At 47.0% G+C, this 14,422-nt stretch overlaps 1 protein-coding gene across 1 annotated transcript in view; it reads right to left on the reverse strand.

The window, feature by feature from the left end:
• LOC147731233 (lanosterol synthase-like) overlaps positions 1-14,422 on the reverse strand; it is a 175,576-nt gene that overhangs the window by 37,125 nt on the left and 124,029 nt on the right. The window contains exons 16-17 of the mRNA XM_086956238.1: positions 13,509-13,605; positions 1,560-1,665 (exon numbers count right to left, since the gene is read on the reverse strand). Coding sequence (XP_086812364.1) covers positions 1,560-1,665; positions 13,509-13,605 — 203 coding nt within the window. The remainder of the gene's footprint in view (positions 1-1,559; positions 1,666-13,508; positions 13,606-14,422) is intronic.

Genomic DNA, 14,422 nt, shown 5'->3' on the forward strand with positions numbered 1-14,422 from the left:
CTCTATCTATCTATTGCACTCACTCTATCGCATCACCACAGTATCACTCAGCACCACCACAGCATCACTCAGGGGCAACACAACATCACTATGCGCTACCACAGCATCACTGAACGCCACAGCATCACTCAGCGCCACCACAGCATCAATCTGTGCAACCATTCAACAACAACTGGTTCAAATATGTTCTCTCAATGTTTCAAGCTTTATTACACATGTCACAAAAAAGATGTTAATATTTCTCTTCTGTTCTTGGATTTTCGTCACAATAAAATACACTGAACATAATCTTCACAAAAGTTATTTACAAAACTTTAAGCTAATGCCATTATAAATAACAATAACTTTTATTTAAGTATTAATTAAAAAAAAATTAAAAGCCATTGTTATTTGTAATATCAATACATCTAAGTCACGTAAATACAACACATATTGCATTACAAATGCTAAGGTGTCACATTTGCGAAAGTTAAAACTATTGGCATTGTAAATGACAAAGCGATTAATTTCGCTATTTTCAAAACTAACACATAAATAAAAAATGTGTCATTTACAATACCAATAGCTCAAACTTTACTAATGCGAGACCTATTGCATTGCAAATGCTTGTTTTTAAAGTGGTTATCTGGTGAAAAGAGTCAGCTACTGAAAGGAAGGGCTGGCTGAAATACTATGAAGCTACACATGAAAGAGACCCTGAGATTCTAGCTCTGCTTCTGAACCAAACAATGTGAAAGAAGATAGGCCTCTGACATCCTTTTGAAAAGAAGAGATAAACACATTTCAGCTTGACTTGCTTTGTAGATTCCTAATACCGGATATCAGTGAGTAAGACACTGCTCAAGAAACTGTGCATCCCATCTTGCAGTTCTGAACAACAATGTCCTGGCTTAAGCGACTTTCCCATGGCTTTTATGCATAAACGTATAATAAGCAGGCATTTATACATTTGATTTAAGCCCCTTCTCCCAGATTTATGTATAAAGACTTCTTTGTAATATTTGAATGTATTTTCTAGAAACATTCTTGTGCAGGGCCTTTTATATTTTAACTTTACCTAGAGATCTGGACCACAAATAGCTCATGGTTTTCCCCTGATCGGTCTGCTGGTCTTCCATCATCTCCTACAAATGTTTCCAATCCAATGTACTACTATTGTCATTTGAGAACCCACTTGTCTCTGTGTTTCTAATCTTCTGTAGGTCTCCATGCATAACTCACTGACACTCCCTTTCAGGCTTCGCATTATCTTACATCAACCTCAATAAGTCCACTAAACCACAGGCTACAGTGCATCCCTTGCCGTATTCTCCACACGTCTTGCCTAGTACTCGTCTTGTCAAGTACCTCGAGGTCTCACCTAGCTTCCCCTCAACGGGGGGTCTAACTTTAGGTCACCTGTATAATAATTCACCTAACCTCACTGCAAGTCCCCAACAGACTTCTCATGACCACCCAACAAAGCTCTTGCCTGACCATCTCCATCTCCTGCAGCTCACACCTAATCTGCAGGTCTGCACATATGCTGAAGAGCCCACCTGAACACTTCCCGCTCTCACCTTATCTCGTCCACACGGTGATCCGGAAATCCGTCCTGGAAATGTTTGAGCGCCTGCATGACTGCCGACGTACATTCCACATAGGTGTAATCAATCATTATGTCACCTGAGGCAAACAAAAACACATTGCTAACTTGTCAACATTCCCAAGAGACTTATAACCAAAATACACAGTGAATGAATGGTAATATCCTACTTAACATTGGCTGAGGATGGCCCCTTCTCTTCGGGTTTCTGACTTTTTTCCAGGTCCCTCGTCTGCCACTGAGACCTGTGGCCCTCTGGAGCGGAACGGAGACTGAGGTGGATAATGAAATACCTGTGGGTGGCCTGGAGAGGGCTTCTGTTCCATTGAGAACAAACTGCGAGGCTGCTTGTGCCCTTCGACATGGGTGGACACTGCAGTTGTGCTGTGTTCGCATGGCCTGGATTGGAGGTTACAATCCCCTAAACATCGCTCTGAGCAGGAGAGAGGTGCTCCCTGGGAGACACCTGCTGCACACTGGGAGGCACCTGCTCTGTAGAGAGTCCTGGAGCAGTGGGGGAGGTGCCATACATGCCTTGGGTGCTGCTGCTTAACTGGGCCTAGGAGGGTGCCTGACAGTGGGGCGAGGGATCCTGTAAAAGGAGCGGGTGACACGACTCTCCAGTGGGCGGAAGGCAGCATATACCGAACAGCGCCACTTGTGGGAGATATGGTAATAGCACACAAAAGCTTTCCTGGATAGTTAAGGTAAGATTATGAAAGAAACTGTTAGGTGTCAGCACAGGTGAAATCCGCCAGAGCTTCCAGGCTGGTATTTTTGATGAGCCCAGATTGTTCCAGGGTCTTTAGTTCTTTAGAAGTATTCCGTGGGGGCGCTCATGTGGGGTGTATAAGGGTGAGGACCTTCATTGTTTGGGCTGATGTTCTAATCCGGATTAGAGGAGGCTTGAAGCGTTAGAAGTGTAGTTCTGTTGCTATTGATGGTGGTTGTTTTCTGGCTTTCTCTCTCTGCTTTTCATTTTCCTTCATGTTTGATCTTTCTCTGAGGCTAATATGCATACTATGAGGTACTGGAGTGTGTATGTTTATAATTAAGCAGCGTTAGTTGAACATGATAATATAGGGGCTTGTTCGAGGGTATAAGCCATTCACATTCTCCATCTTGATGCTAACAATTGATCTAAACATACCACATTGTACATCTCATCCACCATTAAAACGGTGAATCCCCAACATCCTTATTCTTTCTATGGAATGCCTTCTAAAACCCATTCACATGTTTTTAATTATATTTACAAAATACTCTGTTTCACTTCAACATTCTTTGCAAAGTTCACCTTACTTCTTTCCAATTCACTCTGACCAGAGCATAGTTAAAAAAAACTAAGTTGTCCTCCTAAAAATCTCTCAACAAGGATAGTCGGTGTGCCTGCTGGTGAGGCATTCCCTTGCACCTGCTCAACACATGACACAAGCAAGGTCCAACATCCTCATCTCACAACCTACAAATAAACTGGATTAATACCAAGATACCTGCATCAATTCTACTCATTGTACAGGTACACATCTTAACTTTTATGCATTCTCTACATTTCCTATTAAACTGCTGAAGGTTCAAATAATTGGGAATTGTCTTTTTTTTTTTTTAACTAAACCAGTACTTTTCTTACTTGGTGCATAATACAGGTCTTTCTTTCATACCGCTATGTGTTATTTAAACTTTACCTCGTTAAATGTGAAATTATTAATATTATTACTATTTTTATTTATATGCCGCACGAATCATCCCCAAAGGGATCTCTCAGCACCCAGGATGCAGACAGCACTATGAAAAGTCGATACACTAAAATAACCACGTTTTTAGTTTTTTCTTAAAGGTCATAAGTGTAGGACAAAGCTGCAGATCTTCTGGTAGTGCATTCCAGTATTTAGGGGCAACATGAGAAAACAAACGTCCGCCCATCCTGGCCTTTTTAATTCTAGGAATCTGGAGGATCTTATGGCCACTAGATCTCAGCTGGCGAGTTGGGGTGTACCATAATAATGTTCTCCTCAGATATTCTGGTCCTAGACCAGCCAGGGCTTTGAATAGCAGACAGAGGAGCTTGAAGACAGCTCTTTTCCTCATTGGTAACCAGTGCAGCTCATTAATAATGGGGTAGAGGGGGTGCGTGGAGGTTTATTGAGAGCAAGGCAGGCAGCCGTATTTTTTACGACTTGTAGTTTGGACAATAGATATTCCCTCATCCCTACCAGCAGGGCATTTCCATAGTCAAGCCTGCTGATTAAAATTGCCTGTAAAAGGACTTTTCTGGTGGAGAGTGGGATCCGGGGGAAAATCTTCTTTAGCATACGGATTAATCCAAAACATTTGCCAGATAAGAGTTTTCACATAGTTTCGAATCAATTAGCACACCCACATTTTTTACCCAATTCTTAGGGCGGGGGGATTCTCCCAGTTCCTCTGGCCACCAGTAATTAGACCATATCTGCTCGGCTTTCCCAAACAGTAGGATCTCGGTTTTATTTGAGTTCAGTTGCAGGAAGTTATGTGCCATCCATGCTGCAATTTTTGTCATGCATAGTTTAAATCTGTCCCTGGTCCCTACGGAGTCCTTATCTATTGGAACAATAATCTGAGTGTCGTCGGTATAAGAGATGGTATGAAACCCGCATGCTTTAATAACGGAAGCCAACGACGACACGTAGACATTGAACAATGTAGGACTCAGCACAGAGCCCTGGGGAACACCCCTGTCCACAATTGTGGTCCTGGACACAAAAGTGTCCAGTAGTACACATTGAGATCTTTCAGAAAGGAAGCTCTGTATCCAGTCTAGCGCCCTCCCCATGACACCAATCTCTCACAATTTCTCTAGAAGGATCCTGTGAGAGATGGTGTCAAAGGCCGCAGATAGATCCAAAAGGACTAGCATAGTGGGAGTCCCTTCATACAACAGTAGCCTAATTGTGTCGGACACTTCAGTTAGTGCAGATTCCGTGCTAAAACCGGCACGGAAGCCCGACTGTGAGGGGTCAAGAAAGTTATGCTGTTCCAGATAATCTGAGAGTTGAAGATTCATCATAGACTCCATAATTTTCGAACAGAGAGGCAAAAGAGAGATGGGCCTATAGTTTTGCAGATCCCCATGGTCAGCCGAGGATTTCTTAGGCAAGGGCTTAATAACGAATATGCTACTTACCAGTATGCATCTGTTCTTGGCATGTAGGGCTGCTGACATTCATATCTGTGCATAGATCATAGATCTCTGCCGTGTGGGGTCCCTCAAGGCTCATCCCTGAGTCCGACACTATTTAACCCCTTCCATGCTGGGCCGATTTTCCTCGTGTGCTAGGCTTTTAAAGAATCAATGGCTTTATGACGGCCCCCAGCCGTCATCAGCACACGAGCACTGTAATGCATGACGGATGGGGGCCGTCATCAGCATGGAAGGGGTTAATATCTACGTGTCGGACCTTGCAAATGTCATCAAAGCATTTGGGATGAGCCTGACCTCCTACGCCGATGACACCCAATTGGTACTGGCTATCAAAGGGGACGGGGAGGAAGTGGCCAATCGATTCACGAGAGGAATGATGGCAATAGGTGACTGGATGGCCACGAATTGTCTGAAACTCAATTCAGAAAAAACTGAAGTGGTCATCTTCGGTCACCTCTCCCCGGGCTGGTCACCTGTCTGGTGGCCACCATCTTTCGGTCCCCCGCCGAGTCCAGCTAGCAAAGTGAGAAATCTAGGCGTCATCTTCGATGCTGGCCTCAATTTTATGGCACATGCGAATAAAACTGCGGCTTCAGCTCATATGAAATTGAGAATGATTAGGAAAATACTACCTTTCCTACCGAACACGGCCGGGAAAACACTGGTCAGCTCACTAGTCCTGTCCTCCTTGGACTATTGTAATGCTCTATTCTTAAATGCCCAAGTCCGAGTGACAAATAAGATGCAGTCAATCCAAAATGCAGCCGCACGAATGCTGGCTGGGATCCCCAAGTTCGCACCAGTTACAAACATCATTAGGGATCTCCATTGGCTCCCGATACGCAGCCGTATCAAATTCAAATCGCTGTGTATTGTTTACAAGTCACTCAATAATCAAGGTCCCCACTTTCTCAAACAGAATCTTCTCCATCATGTCCCAACCCGATCTCTTCGTTCCTCTATTCAGAACTTCTTGGCTGTGCCTTGCACTAGAACAGTCACCTGGGGCGACAGGCGTTTCCTGGTTGCCGCCCCTAGACTCTGGAACACCCTTCCTGCACATATCCGAGCAAGTCCCTCCCTGTTCACATTCCGCAAACAGCTAAAGACGTGGTTATTTGACCAATAGCCTTGTATATCTTCTTTACCCAATTGCTGATCCATCCCTTAACTAGCGCCGAGACGCCCACGGGTATTCGCCGCGCTCTACAAATGTCAATAAATAAATAAATAAATAAATAAATAAATCACTGCCTAGTGTTGGGTCCGGATGATTGCACATTGTTGTCCTGGAAGAGTCTTCGAAGTATCACGAGATATGTGGCTCCTCCCCTGGACTACAGTGCGCATGGGCATCGACTCCATCCTCAGATTGTTTTTAGCCACTGTGACCAAGATGGAGTGAAACTAAGTGAATGATGACCATGCTAGAAGTATGTGTGAATTCTGCAGCTGCTACAGGCGCCGGGGAGGAGGGCGGGCGATATGAATGTCAGCAGCCCTACATGCCAAGAACAGATGCATACTGATAAGTAGCATATTCGGTTCGAGGCAAGTGGGCTGCTGAATTCATATCTGTGCATAGAATACATAGCAGTCCCTCCATTAGCGGCGGCCGCCCGTGCCAGCTGCAGCAGTTTGGAAAAGTGTTTTCAGAACAGCCTGCCCTACAGCTGCCTGCTGTTTGGAATGCACATCAACACAATAATGCTTTGTAAATGTGTGTGTGGTAGACCATGTGGCTGCTCTACATATGTCTTCCAAAGGGATATTTCCAAGGAAAGCCATGGAGGCCCCCAACTTCCTGGTGGAGTGGGCTCGTGGTGGAATGGTGAGAGTACGTTTGGCTTTTAGATAGCAGATCTGAATACATTTAACTATCCACCTAGCGATACCAACTTTGGAAATGGGGTTACCTTTGTGTTGTGGCACAAAGGCAACAAAGAGTTGTGTAGTTTTCCTAAAATCCTTGGTCCTATCAATGTAATACATTAAGGCCCTTTTGACGTCAAGGGTGTGGAGCATTCTCTCCGCCAATGACTCAGGATTTTGGAAGGTTCCGAGCTGGGATGGTGCAGTGAGCTAAAAAACGGTGATGGATCAAGCCCTGATCTTTGGACTGGGTAAGAGTGGTCTGCTTAATTCAGACACTCTGTTCATCACCACCCCCTTTTCTGAATCAGGATTTTGGAAGAACACAGGTAATTCAATAGTTTGGTTAATATGGAATTGAGATACTACCTTAGGAAGGAATTTAGGGTTAGTGCAAAGCACCACCCTGTTGGAATGAATTTGAATAAATGGCTCTTGTATAGTTAGTGCCTGGAGCTCACTAACTCGTCACAGCGATGTAATTGCTATAAGGAAAGCGACTTTCCATGTCAAGAATTGAATCTCGCAGGAATGCAGTTGTTCAAAGGGGGGACCCATCAGCCTGGTGAGGACCACATTGAGGTTCCACTCCGGAGCTGGCGGAGTCCGTGGAGGAATAACTCGCTTGAGCCCTTCCAGAAAGGCTTTAATAGCAGGCACTTTGAAAAGTGAGAGGTGCTGCCTGTTTTGAAGATAAGCAGCCATCGCAGAGAGATGTATGAGAATGGAAGCATAGGCCAAATTACATTTGTACAGATGGAAAAGATAACAAATGATATTCTGAATAGATGCATCTAGCGGGTTAATGTTGTGGTCTGCAAAGTAAATGACAAACTGCTTCCACTTCGCCGTGTAGCATGCTCTAGTGGTGGGCTTTCTCGCCTACCGGATGATGTCCATGCAATCCGGAGGCAAGTTGAGGTAGCAAAATTCTAAGACCTCAGGAGCCAGATCGCCAGGTTGAGGTGTTGCGGATCTGGATGCTGAATGTCGCCATGGCTCTGCGTCAGAAGGCTGGGTGTGAGGCGTAGCCTCTGATGCGGTACCACGGACAGTTCTAGAAACGTGGTGTACCATGGTTGGTGAGCCCACGTTGGAGCAACCAGGATGAGAGTCATCGAGTGCTGCCTGAGTTTGCGTGCCACCAGCGGTATCAGAGGTGCTGGGGGAAAAGCATACGCAAATCTGCCTGACCAGTTCATCCATATCGCATTGCCCTGCGACTGTGGGTGTGGAAACCTGGCGGCGAAGCTTTGGCATTTTGCGTTCTCCCTTGTGGCGAACAGGTCTATCGCTGGATGACCCCACTTTTGGAAGTACAGTAGGAGTACTGATGGATGCAACTCCCACTCGTGCATTTGGTGGCTGTACCTGCTGAGCAGGTCCGCCATCTGATTGTCCTTGCCCGGGAGGTGTTCTGCCATGAGGAAGATGTTCCTTTGAATGGCCCACTTCCACATGCTCTGAGCCAGATGAAACAGCTGCGGAGAGTGGGTACCTCCCTGCTTCTGAATGTAGGACATGGCTGTCATGTTGTCCGTCCGGATCAACACGACTTTGTTGCACAGATGTAGTTTGAAAGCTTTTAGTGCCATGAAGATTGCCATCAGTTCCAGAACATTGATGTGCATCTTCCGTTGCTGTTGCGTCCACAGTCCCTGCACAGTGTAATGGAGTACATGCGCTCCCCATCCCTGGAGAGAAGCGTCCGTTGTCAGGATGATCTGTGGCACAGGCTCTTGGAACGGTCGTCCCTTGCAAAGGTTTTGTGGATTCCACCAATGCAGAGAGTTGTATGCCCGACCGCTCACCAACACTAGGTCTTTCAACTGTCCGTGAGCCTGAGTCCACTGACGTGCTAAGCACTCCTGAAGCGGACGCATATGTAGTCTCGCGTGCGGGACTATGGAGATGCAGGAGGCCATCCTGCCTATCAACTGCATGAAAACTCTTGCCGGAAGTGAGTGCTGTGGCTGCCAGAGTGTTTATCGTTGCACCCAGATACTGCCGTATGTGGGCGGGCTGGAGGTGCGATTTTGGGTAATTCAGTGAGAATCCCAGATTGTGAAGGAGGTGAATGGTGTGGGACACGTGGGCGGCACACTGCTGGGCTGACTTCCTCTGGATGAGCCAGTCGTCCAGATAAGGGTAGACATGGATGTTCTGTCTCCTTAGGTGCGCCGCCACTGTCGCTAGGCACTTTGTGAACACCCTGGGTGCCGTGGTGACTCCGAAAGGCAAAACCTTGAACTGGTAGTGTTGGTTTTGGATGGTGAACCGGAGGTACTTCCTGTGTGATGGGTGCAGTGGAATGTGAAAGTACGCATCCTTTAGGTCTAAAGTTGCGAGAAAATCCCCCTGAATGAGCAACGGGAGCACTTGCTGCAGGGTCAGCATATGGAAGTGCTCCGACAGGATGTACTGGTTGAGGGGCCTGAGGTCCAGGATGGGCCTGAGGGACCCCTCCTTCTTTGGTATTAAGAAGTACAGGGAGTAGACCCCTGTGCCTCTTTCCTGCACAGGCACGAGCTCTATTGCTCATTTTTGCAGCATGACGATGACCTCCTGCTGCAATAAGTGCAAATGCTCGGCAGACATAGGACGGTGTCTTGGGGGTATGTTGGTTGGAGTGGATATTAACTCCAGACAATAACCGTATTGTATAAGTTTTCTGACCCACCTGTCTGTGGTGATGGTTTTCCAGACTGGCAGGAACTGCTGGAGTCTCCCCCCGACCGGTGTTGCGTGGTCAGGGGGCAGTGACAAGGCGTCACTGTTTGTTGGTGGCAGAGGATCTGGAGTTGTTGTTTCCACGACCTCTGCCCTTGGCGCTGTTACCCCGATATCCACCTCGACTCTTGTTGGTGTCAGATGTTGGCCGCCTGTGCTGCCACCCTCTTCCCTGATGCCTCAAAGACCTTAGATTCTTTGTCTGGGGAGGAGCATCACCCGTAGTCTGAGAATTAGCCCTCTTCCGGGCAATCGAGACGACAAGGGAGTCCAGAGGCAACTGTCCTTTGATGTAGGTAGGATCAGTAGGCGCTGACTTATACTTCTTTTCGATCCTAGGGTTTATCACCCTCGCCCTAGTAGGATTTTTAAAGATCTCACCAGCATGTTTTAAGACACCTTTCAGCATAGGCAGAGTCTTGACAGTTCTCTCAGAGACTGAGAAGGATATCAAAAAGGAAATCGACATCAACAGGGTCAGCATGGAGCTGGACGTTGTGATTGTTAGCTGCCCGTTCAATGAGGGCATTGAAAGCTGCAGTCTTCTGTAGAAGAGGTCTTCGCAGAATATAGTTGAGGGTCTTGTCCTGAATGAGGATCACCAGTGTCCGCACCAGCGGCCCAGGGTTCATTGGTATCCTCAGGGTCTGTATAGACAGGATAGCTGTACTCATCCTCATCATCGCCCTCCCCAGCGTCCACATCAGAGTAAGTGGGCGAAACATTATGAGTCTGTGGAGAAAGTGGTTCCACTAAGACAGGAGTGGAAGCAGAGTCCCTCTTTTTCTTCAGAGGAATCTTGTAGGACTCCATTGGACGTTCTGGGGCAATTTTCCGCTTGTGGAGGGAAAGCCTGCCCGTTTCGGCATCAATGAAGTGTTATTGTTGCTCGTCCACTGAAGGACGTCGAGGCTGTGGGCTGGGGACCACCGTCGACGACTTCGGCACCGAGGAAACCTTCTCGGGGACGCTGGCGACCGCCTTAGGAGCGAAAGCCTTCGGCGCCGTCTTCGCGGCAACGTAAAATTAATGTGCGTGGACGCCTTATGAGGTTTCTCAACCTGCTTCGGAGGCGGAGGATCCTTCGGTCCGACCGATAAGGTCTTGTCCCTGATGCGCTGTAGGGAGTCCGTCGCCTTCTAGGTGAAAGCGGCGGATGGGCGCACCGGTTTGACGGAATCCTTTGAGGCCTCACCAGGAGAAGACTCTCGGGGTGCGCCGCTCTTGGCCCTGTCCTGTTGACGCGGAGTCTCTAGAACCTTCGGGTCACTTAGTCCTTTCTTCGGGTCACCGAGAGCTTTCTTCGGGTCGCCGAGTCCTTTGCTGGTGTCGACCGTCTTCGGCGCCGACGCACTCGGCTCGACCACCTTGACTTTAGTCTTCGGCGCGGCAGACTTAGTCTCGACGCCCTTGACTTGAGCCTTCGGCTCGACAACACCCTTCTGCTTCTTCGGCGCCGAGGGCTCCGATGCCTTGGATCCGACCAAAGCGATGCGCACTTTCGGTTTCGAGGACGGCACCTGCGCAGTTTCTTGTGTCGAGACCGTAGGTTTCACTTTCGGTTTCGATTTGCCAGGGTGTGGCTCAGCAGTAATGTCCGTGGCCGTGCCCGAAGGCGGGGCCGTAGAACCCATCGTTAGATCTTGGGTAAGGCCTAATGGCGATCCCTCGACCTGAGCCTTATGAATTGGCACGGCCCCAGTGTCAGTTGGAGGAAGCTCTTCGTCCGAGCTATCCTCCATGGCCCCGAGGGCCCCGTCGTCGTCTCCTACCTCGTCGACGACTTCTTCGGCTTCGAACATTTCGGCATCCACGTCTTAGTCGACGTCCGACGCGGGGTTCGACTCACTGATGTCCCTGGTAGATTCTTCCTCGACATCCCCTGCATCGAAGATGTCCACAGGCGCCGGTGCAGCATGCTGGGCCTCCTGGCGCGCAGCTCGTCGAGCTTAAGCGTCTTCTTGGACCTGAAGCGGGAACAAGCCATACACTTGGCTTCATCATGGTCCGGCGACAGACACTTGTTGCACACCGGGTGGACGTCGATGTGGGGATACTTCGAGTTGCAGACGGGACATCGTTTAAATGGACTACGGTCCATGATGAACGGTCGATATGGTCTGAAGCGTCGACTGGGCCTTCCGCGTCGAAAGCACGCGGGTGTAGGGAATCCGGCTCGGGACCGAGCTGGAATAACTAAGACCGAACGCAAGACTATACCGACGATTAGACTAAAGACCTTTTGGTCTTAAGAAAGTTTTTTATCGATTCCGACAAGAGGGAACCCAAAGACATCTGAACCCAATGGCGGAAAAAAGCAATCTGAGGATGGAGTCGATGCCCGTGCGCACTGTAGTCCAGGGGAGGAGCCACTTATCTCGTGATACTTCGAAGACTCTTCCAGGACAACAATGTGCAATCATCTGGACCCAACACTAGGCGGCGATCTATGCACAGATATGAATTCAGCAGCTCACATGCCTTTTTCCATTTCAACAGGAAAGAGACCAAGCATGATAAGATTACAAATTTCCTCAATTGGTTTGGCCAGTTCCAGACCCAGATCAGACATGATGTGGGGGGAGCCACGTCAGCGGCGAGCCTGACTTGCTAAGTTTTAATGATGATAGCACTTGTTCCGATGTTATTGGGGCAAAGCACTCCAGTTTTGGGTGCATAGGCTTATCTGGAACTAGGTTTTCTGCCTGATGTTCCATGATTTAGGAGTTATAGATATTGTCTATTTTGTTTGTAAAATGCAAGGAAAGCTCATTGCAGAATTCTTGCGATGGGGGGCATACAATGTTGCTAACACTAGAGGTAGTGAATTCCTTAAGAATTCTAATGAGTTCTTTAGAGGAACCCTTGGCTTCATCTATCCGGGTAGCTAGATGTAGACGCCTGGCTATATTACAATTCCTAAGATGGGCCCTATGTGATGTATTATAGGCCAATCTATCATCATTTAATTTCGTTTTCCTCCATCTACGTTCTTTAACTCTACATGACGCTTTTTCTGATTTCAGACTGTCAGAGTACCAGGGCGCCTGGGTGGGTCTTACATGAATGGTTGTTGTTTTCATAGGGGCGATGACATCGAAAGCCCTGGTCATCTCTGTTAGAAGTGTAGTTATGGCTTCATTTACATCTTCATACTCCTTAAAGGAAGGGAGGGAGAAGACTGACCTAAACGAAGAGGGTGTTATTTTCCTCTATTGTCTGCGGGTGACTATGCGTCCTTGGACCTGAGCTTGACTTCTATGGGCAAAAAAAGAAAAACTTATCGCCATATGATCAGACCAACTTACTACCTGTGGAGGTTCAGTGGTGAGATTAACCATATTGGTAAAAATATTATCCAACGTATGGCCTGCTATATGAGTTGGCTATCTAATTTTAGGTGAAAGATCAAGCATGTCCATAGGTGCCAGAAGATCTTCAGTGTCGTGGTTTGTAATAATATCAAAATTAAAATTAAAATCCCCCACAATGAAGAAGTTATCAGCATGTAGACCATACAATGCAAGGGTTTCCAAAAGTGTGGTGCAAAAGATCTTTTTGTTTCCACCAGGCGGGTGATAAACCACTGCCCCTGTAACCCTCTGACAGCTGGCGGATTCTAAAGAGAAAATCAACAGCCCCATATTAGGTGAGGAGATAGTGTCCAGAATTTTTAATGAAAGGGTGGAGAGATCCCTAGTCTATCCAACTTTACCACAGTGTATTCAGAAGGGAATACAATTGCAAGGGAAGGTGCAGAGTGAACCTGGAACCAGGTTTCGGTAAATAAACATATATCAGGCTTATGAACATCAAGTAGGTCCCAAATTTCTGCGGCATGTTTAGCTATGGCCCTCGCATTATTATATAAACAGTTAACAGTAGTGTCAATTACATTTATAATCTAATGTAATTGGCCGCTTGTTGCTTAATATATAACAATATTTTTCTCTGGAAGATTTTGGCTCATGTATTTGTGAAGTGACATATAACAAACAAATGATTTCAGATAAAATAGGAATTCCAGTCTTTAATGCTCCAATGTGATAAATGCCCACTGCGCCTAAACAGTGTGCGCCTTGTATCCTCAAGTAAGGTGTTTTGTCAGTGGTGGTGCTGCGACAGTGGGAAAGATCTTACCAAACACTTCTGAGGGGTTCAGAAGCTCGAGCAGGCGGCCTCCACGCTTGGTCTCATACGTAGCAAACCCTCCATCTGAATTCCTCATACTCAATAACTGAAAGCGAGAGGAAGAGACAGAGGGTGTGAAGATGCAGGAAATAGGGCAACACAAAAATTGCACAGGTATAACATTCAAAACAGGGAGAAGTCCTTTCTTCAAGTGGGGTCCTATTCCAGAGCGCCCCACTTATACTACTATTGTTTCTGCCCCACTGCACTCTCTACCTGCCTTACTCCAGATATATGTCCATCATTCCTCCCCTAAATCTGTCAGCATAGCTGTGTCCATTGCTCCCACATCTGCCCTCAATACACCATCAAGACCTGTTCAACCAACTCTACCACATATCTGCGTACCAGGGCCACAGTACAGCCTGGCACACCTAGCCATTTGCCTGCAACCTCAAGAGATGAAACAAAGCAAAATTCCTTCTTCCAAGGAAGAATATAGTAGCATAAATGCTCGGTCCAGCGATACCACTGCCAATCTTTCATAACAGCTGGCTATAACCTCTGCACAAACCGAACCTCCAGCTCCCTAAACCTGTTACAACCTCTGACCTCTGTATCTGTCGAATTTTCTTTCCTTTTTTTCATAAAGAGATATTTAAGGGGCAGATCCCCCAAGAAATCTCAATGTTATGGCCTTCAGGGACTGTTGCTGTTGGTGACTTGTCCAGTGCATGGCAGTGTGACCGAAGTGTCTGCCCAGCCACAAAAGTGCAAAATGAAGATATTTAGATATGTTCCTAGCAAAGCTCTCAAAAGATTCTCCAATGCCTAGATGCATCAAACTGAATTACATTCGCAAACGGTGCGAATCGCACTTTTCGGCCGTTTGCGAATGCAATTCACTAATTTGGAATGCATCA

The sequence above is a fragment of the Lissotriton vulgaris genome, chromosome 2_1 (assembly GCF_964263255.1).
Source record: "Lissotriton vulgaris chromosome 2_1, aLisVul1.2, whole genome shotgun sequence".
Classification (NCBI taxonomy): Eukaryota; Metazoa; Chordata; class Amphibia; order Caudata; family Salamandridae; genus Lissotriton; species Lissotriton vulgaris.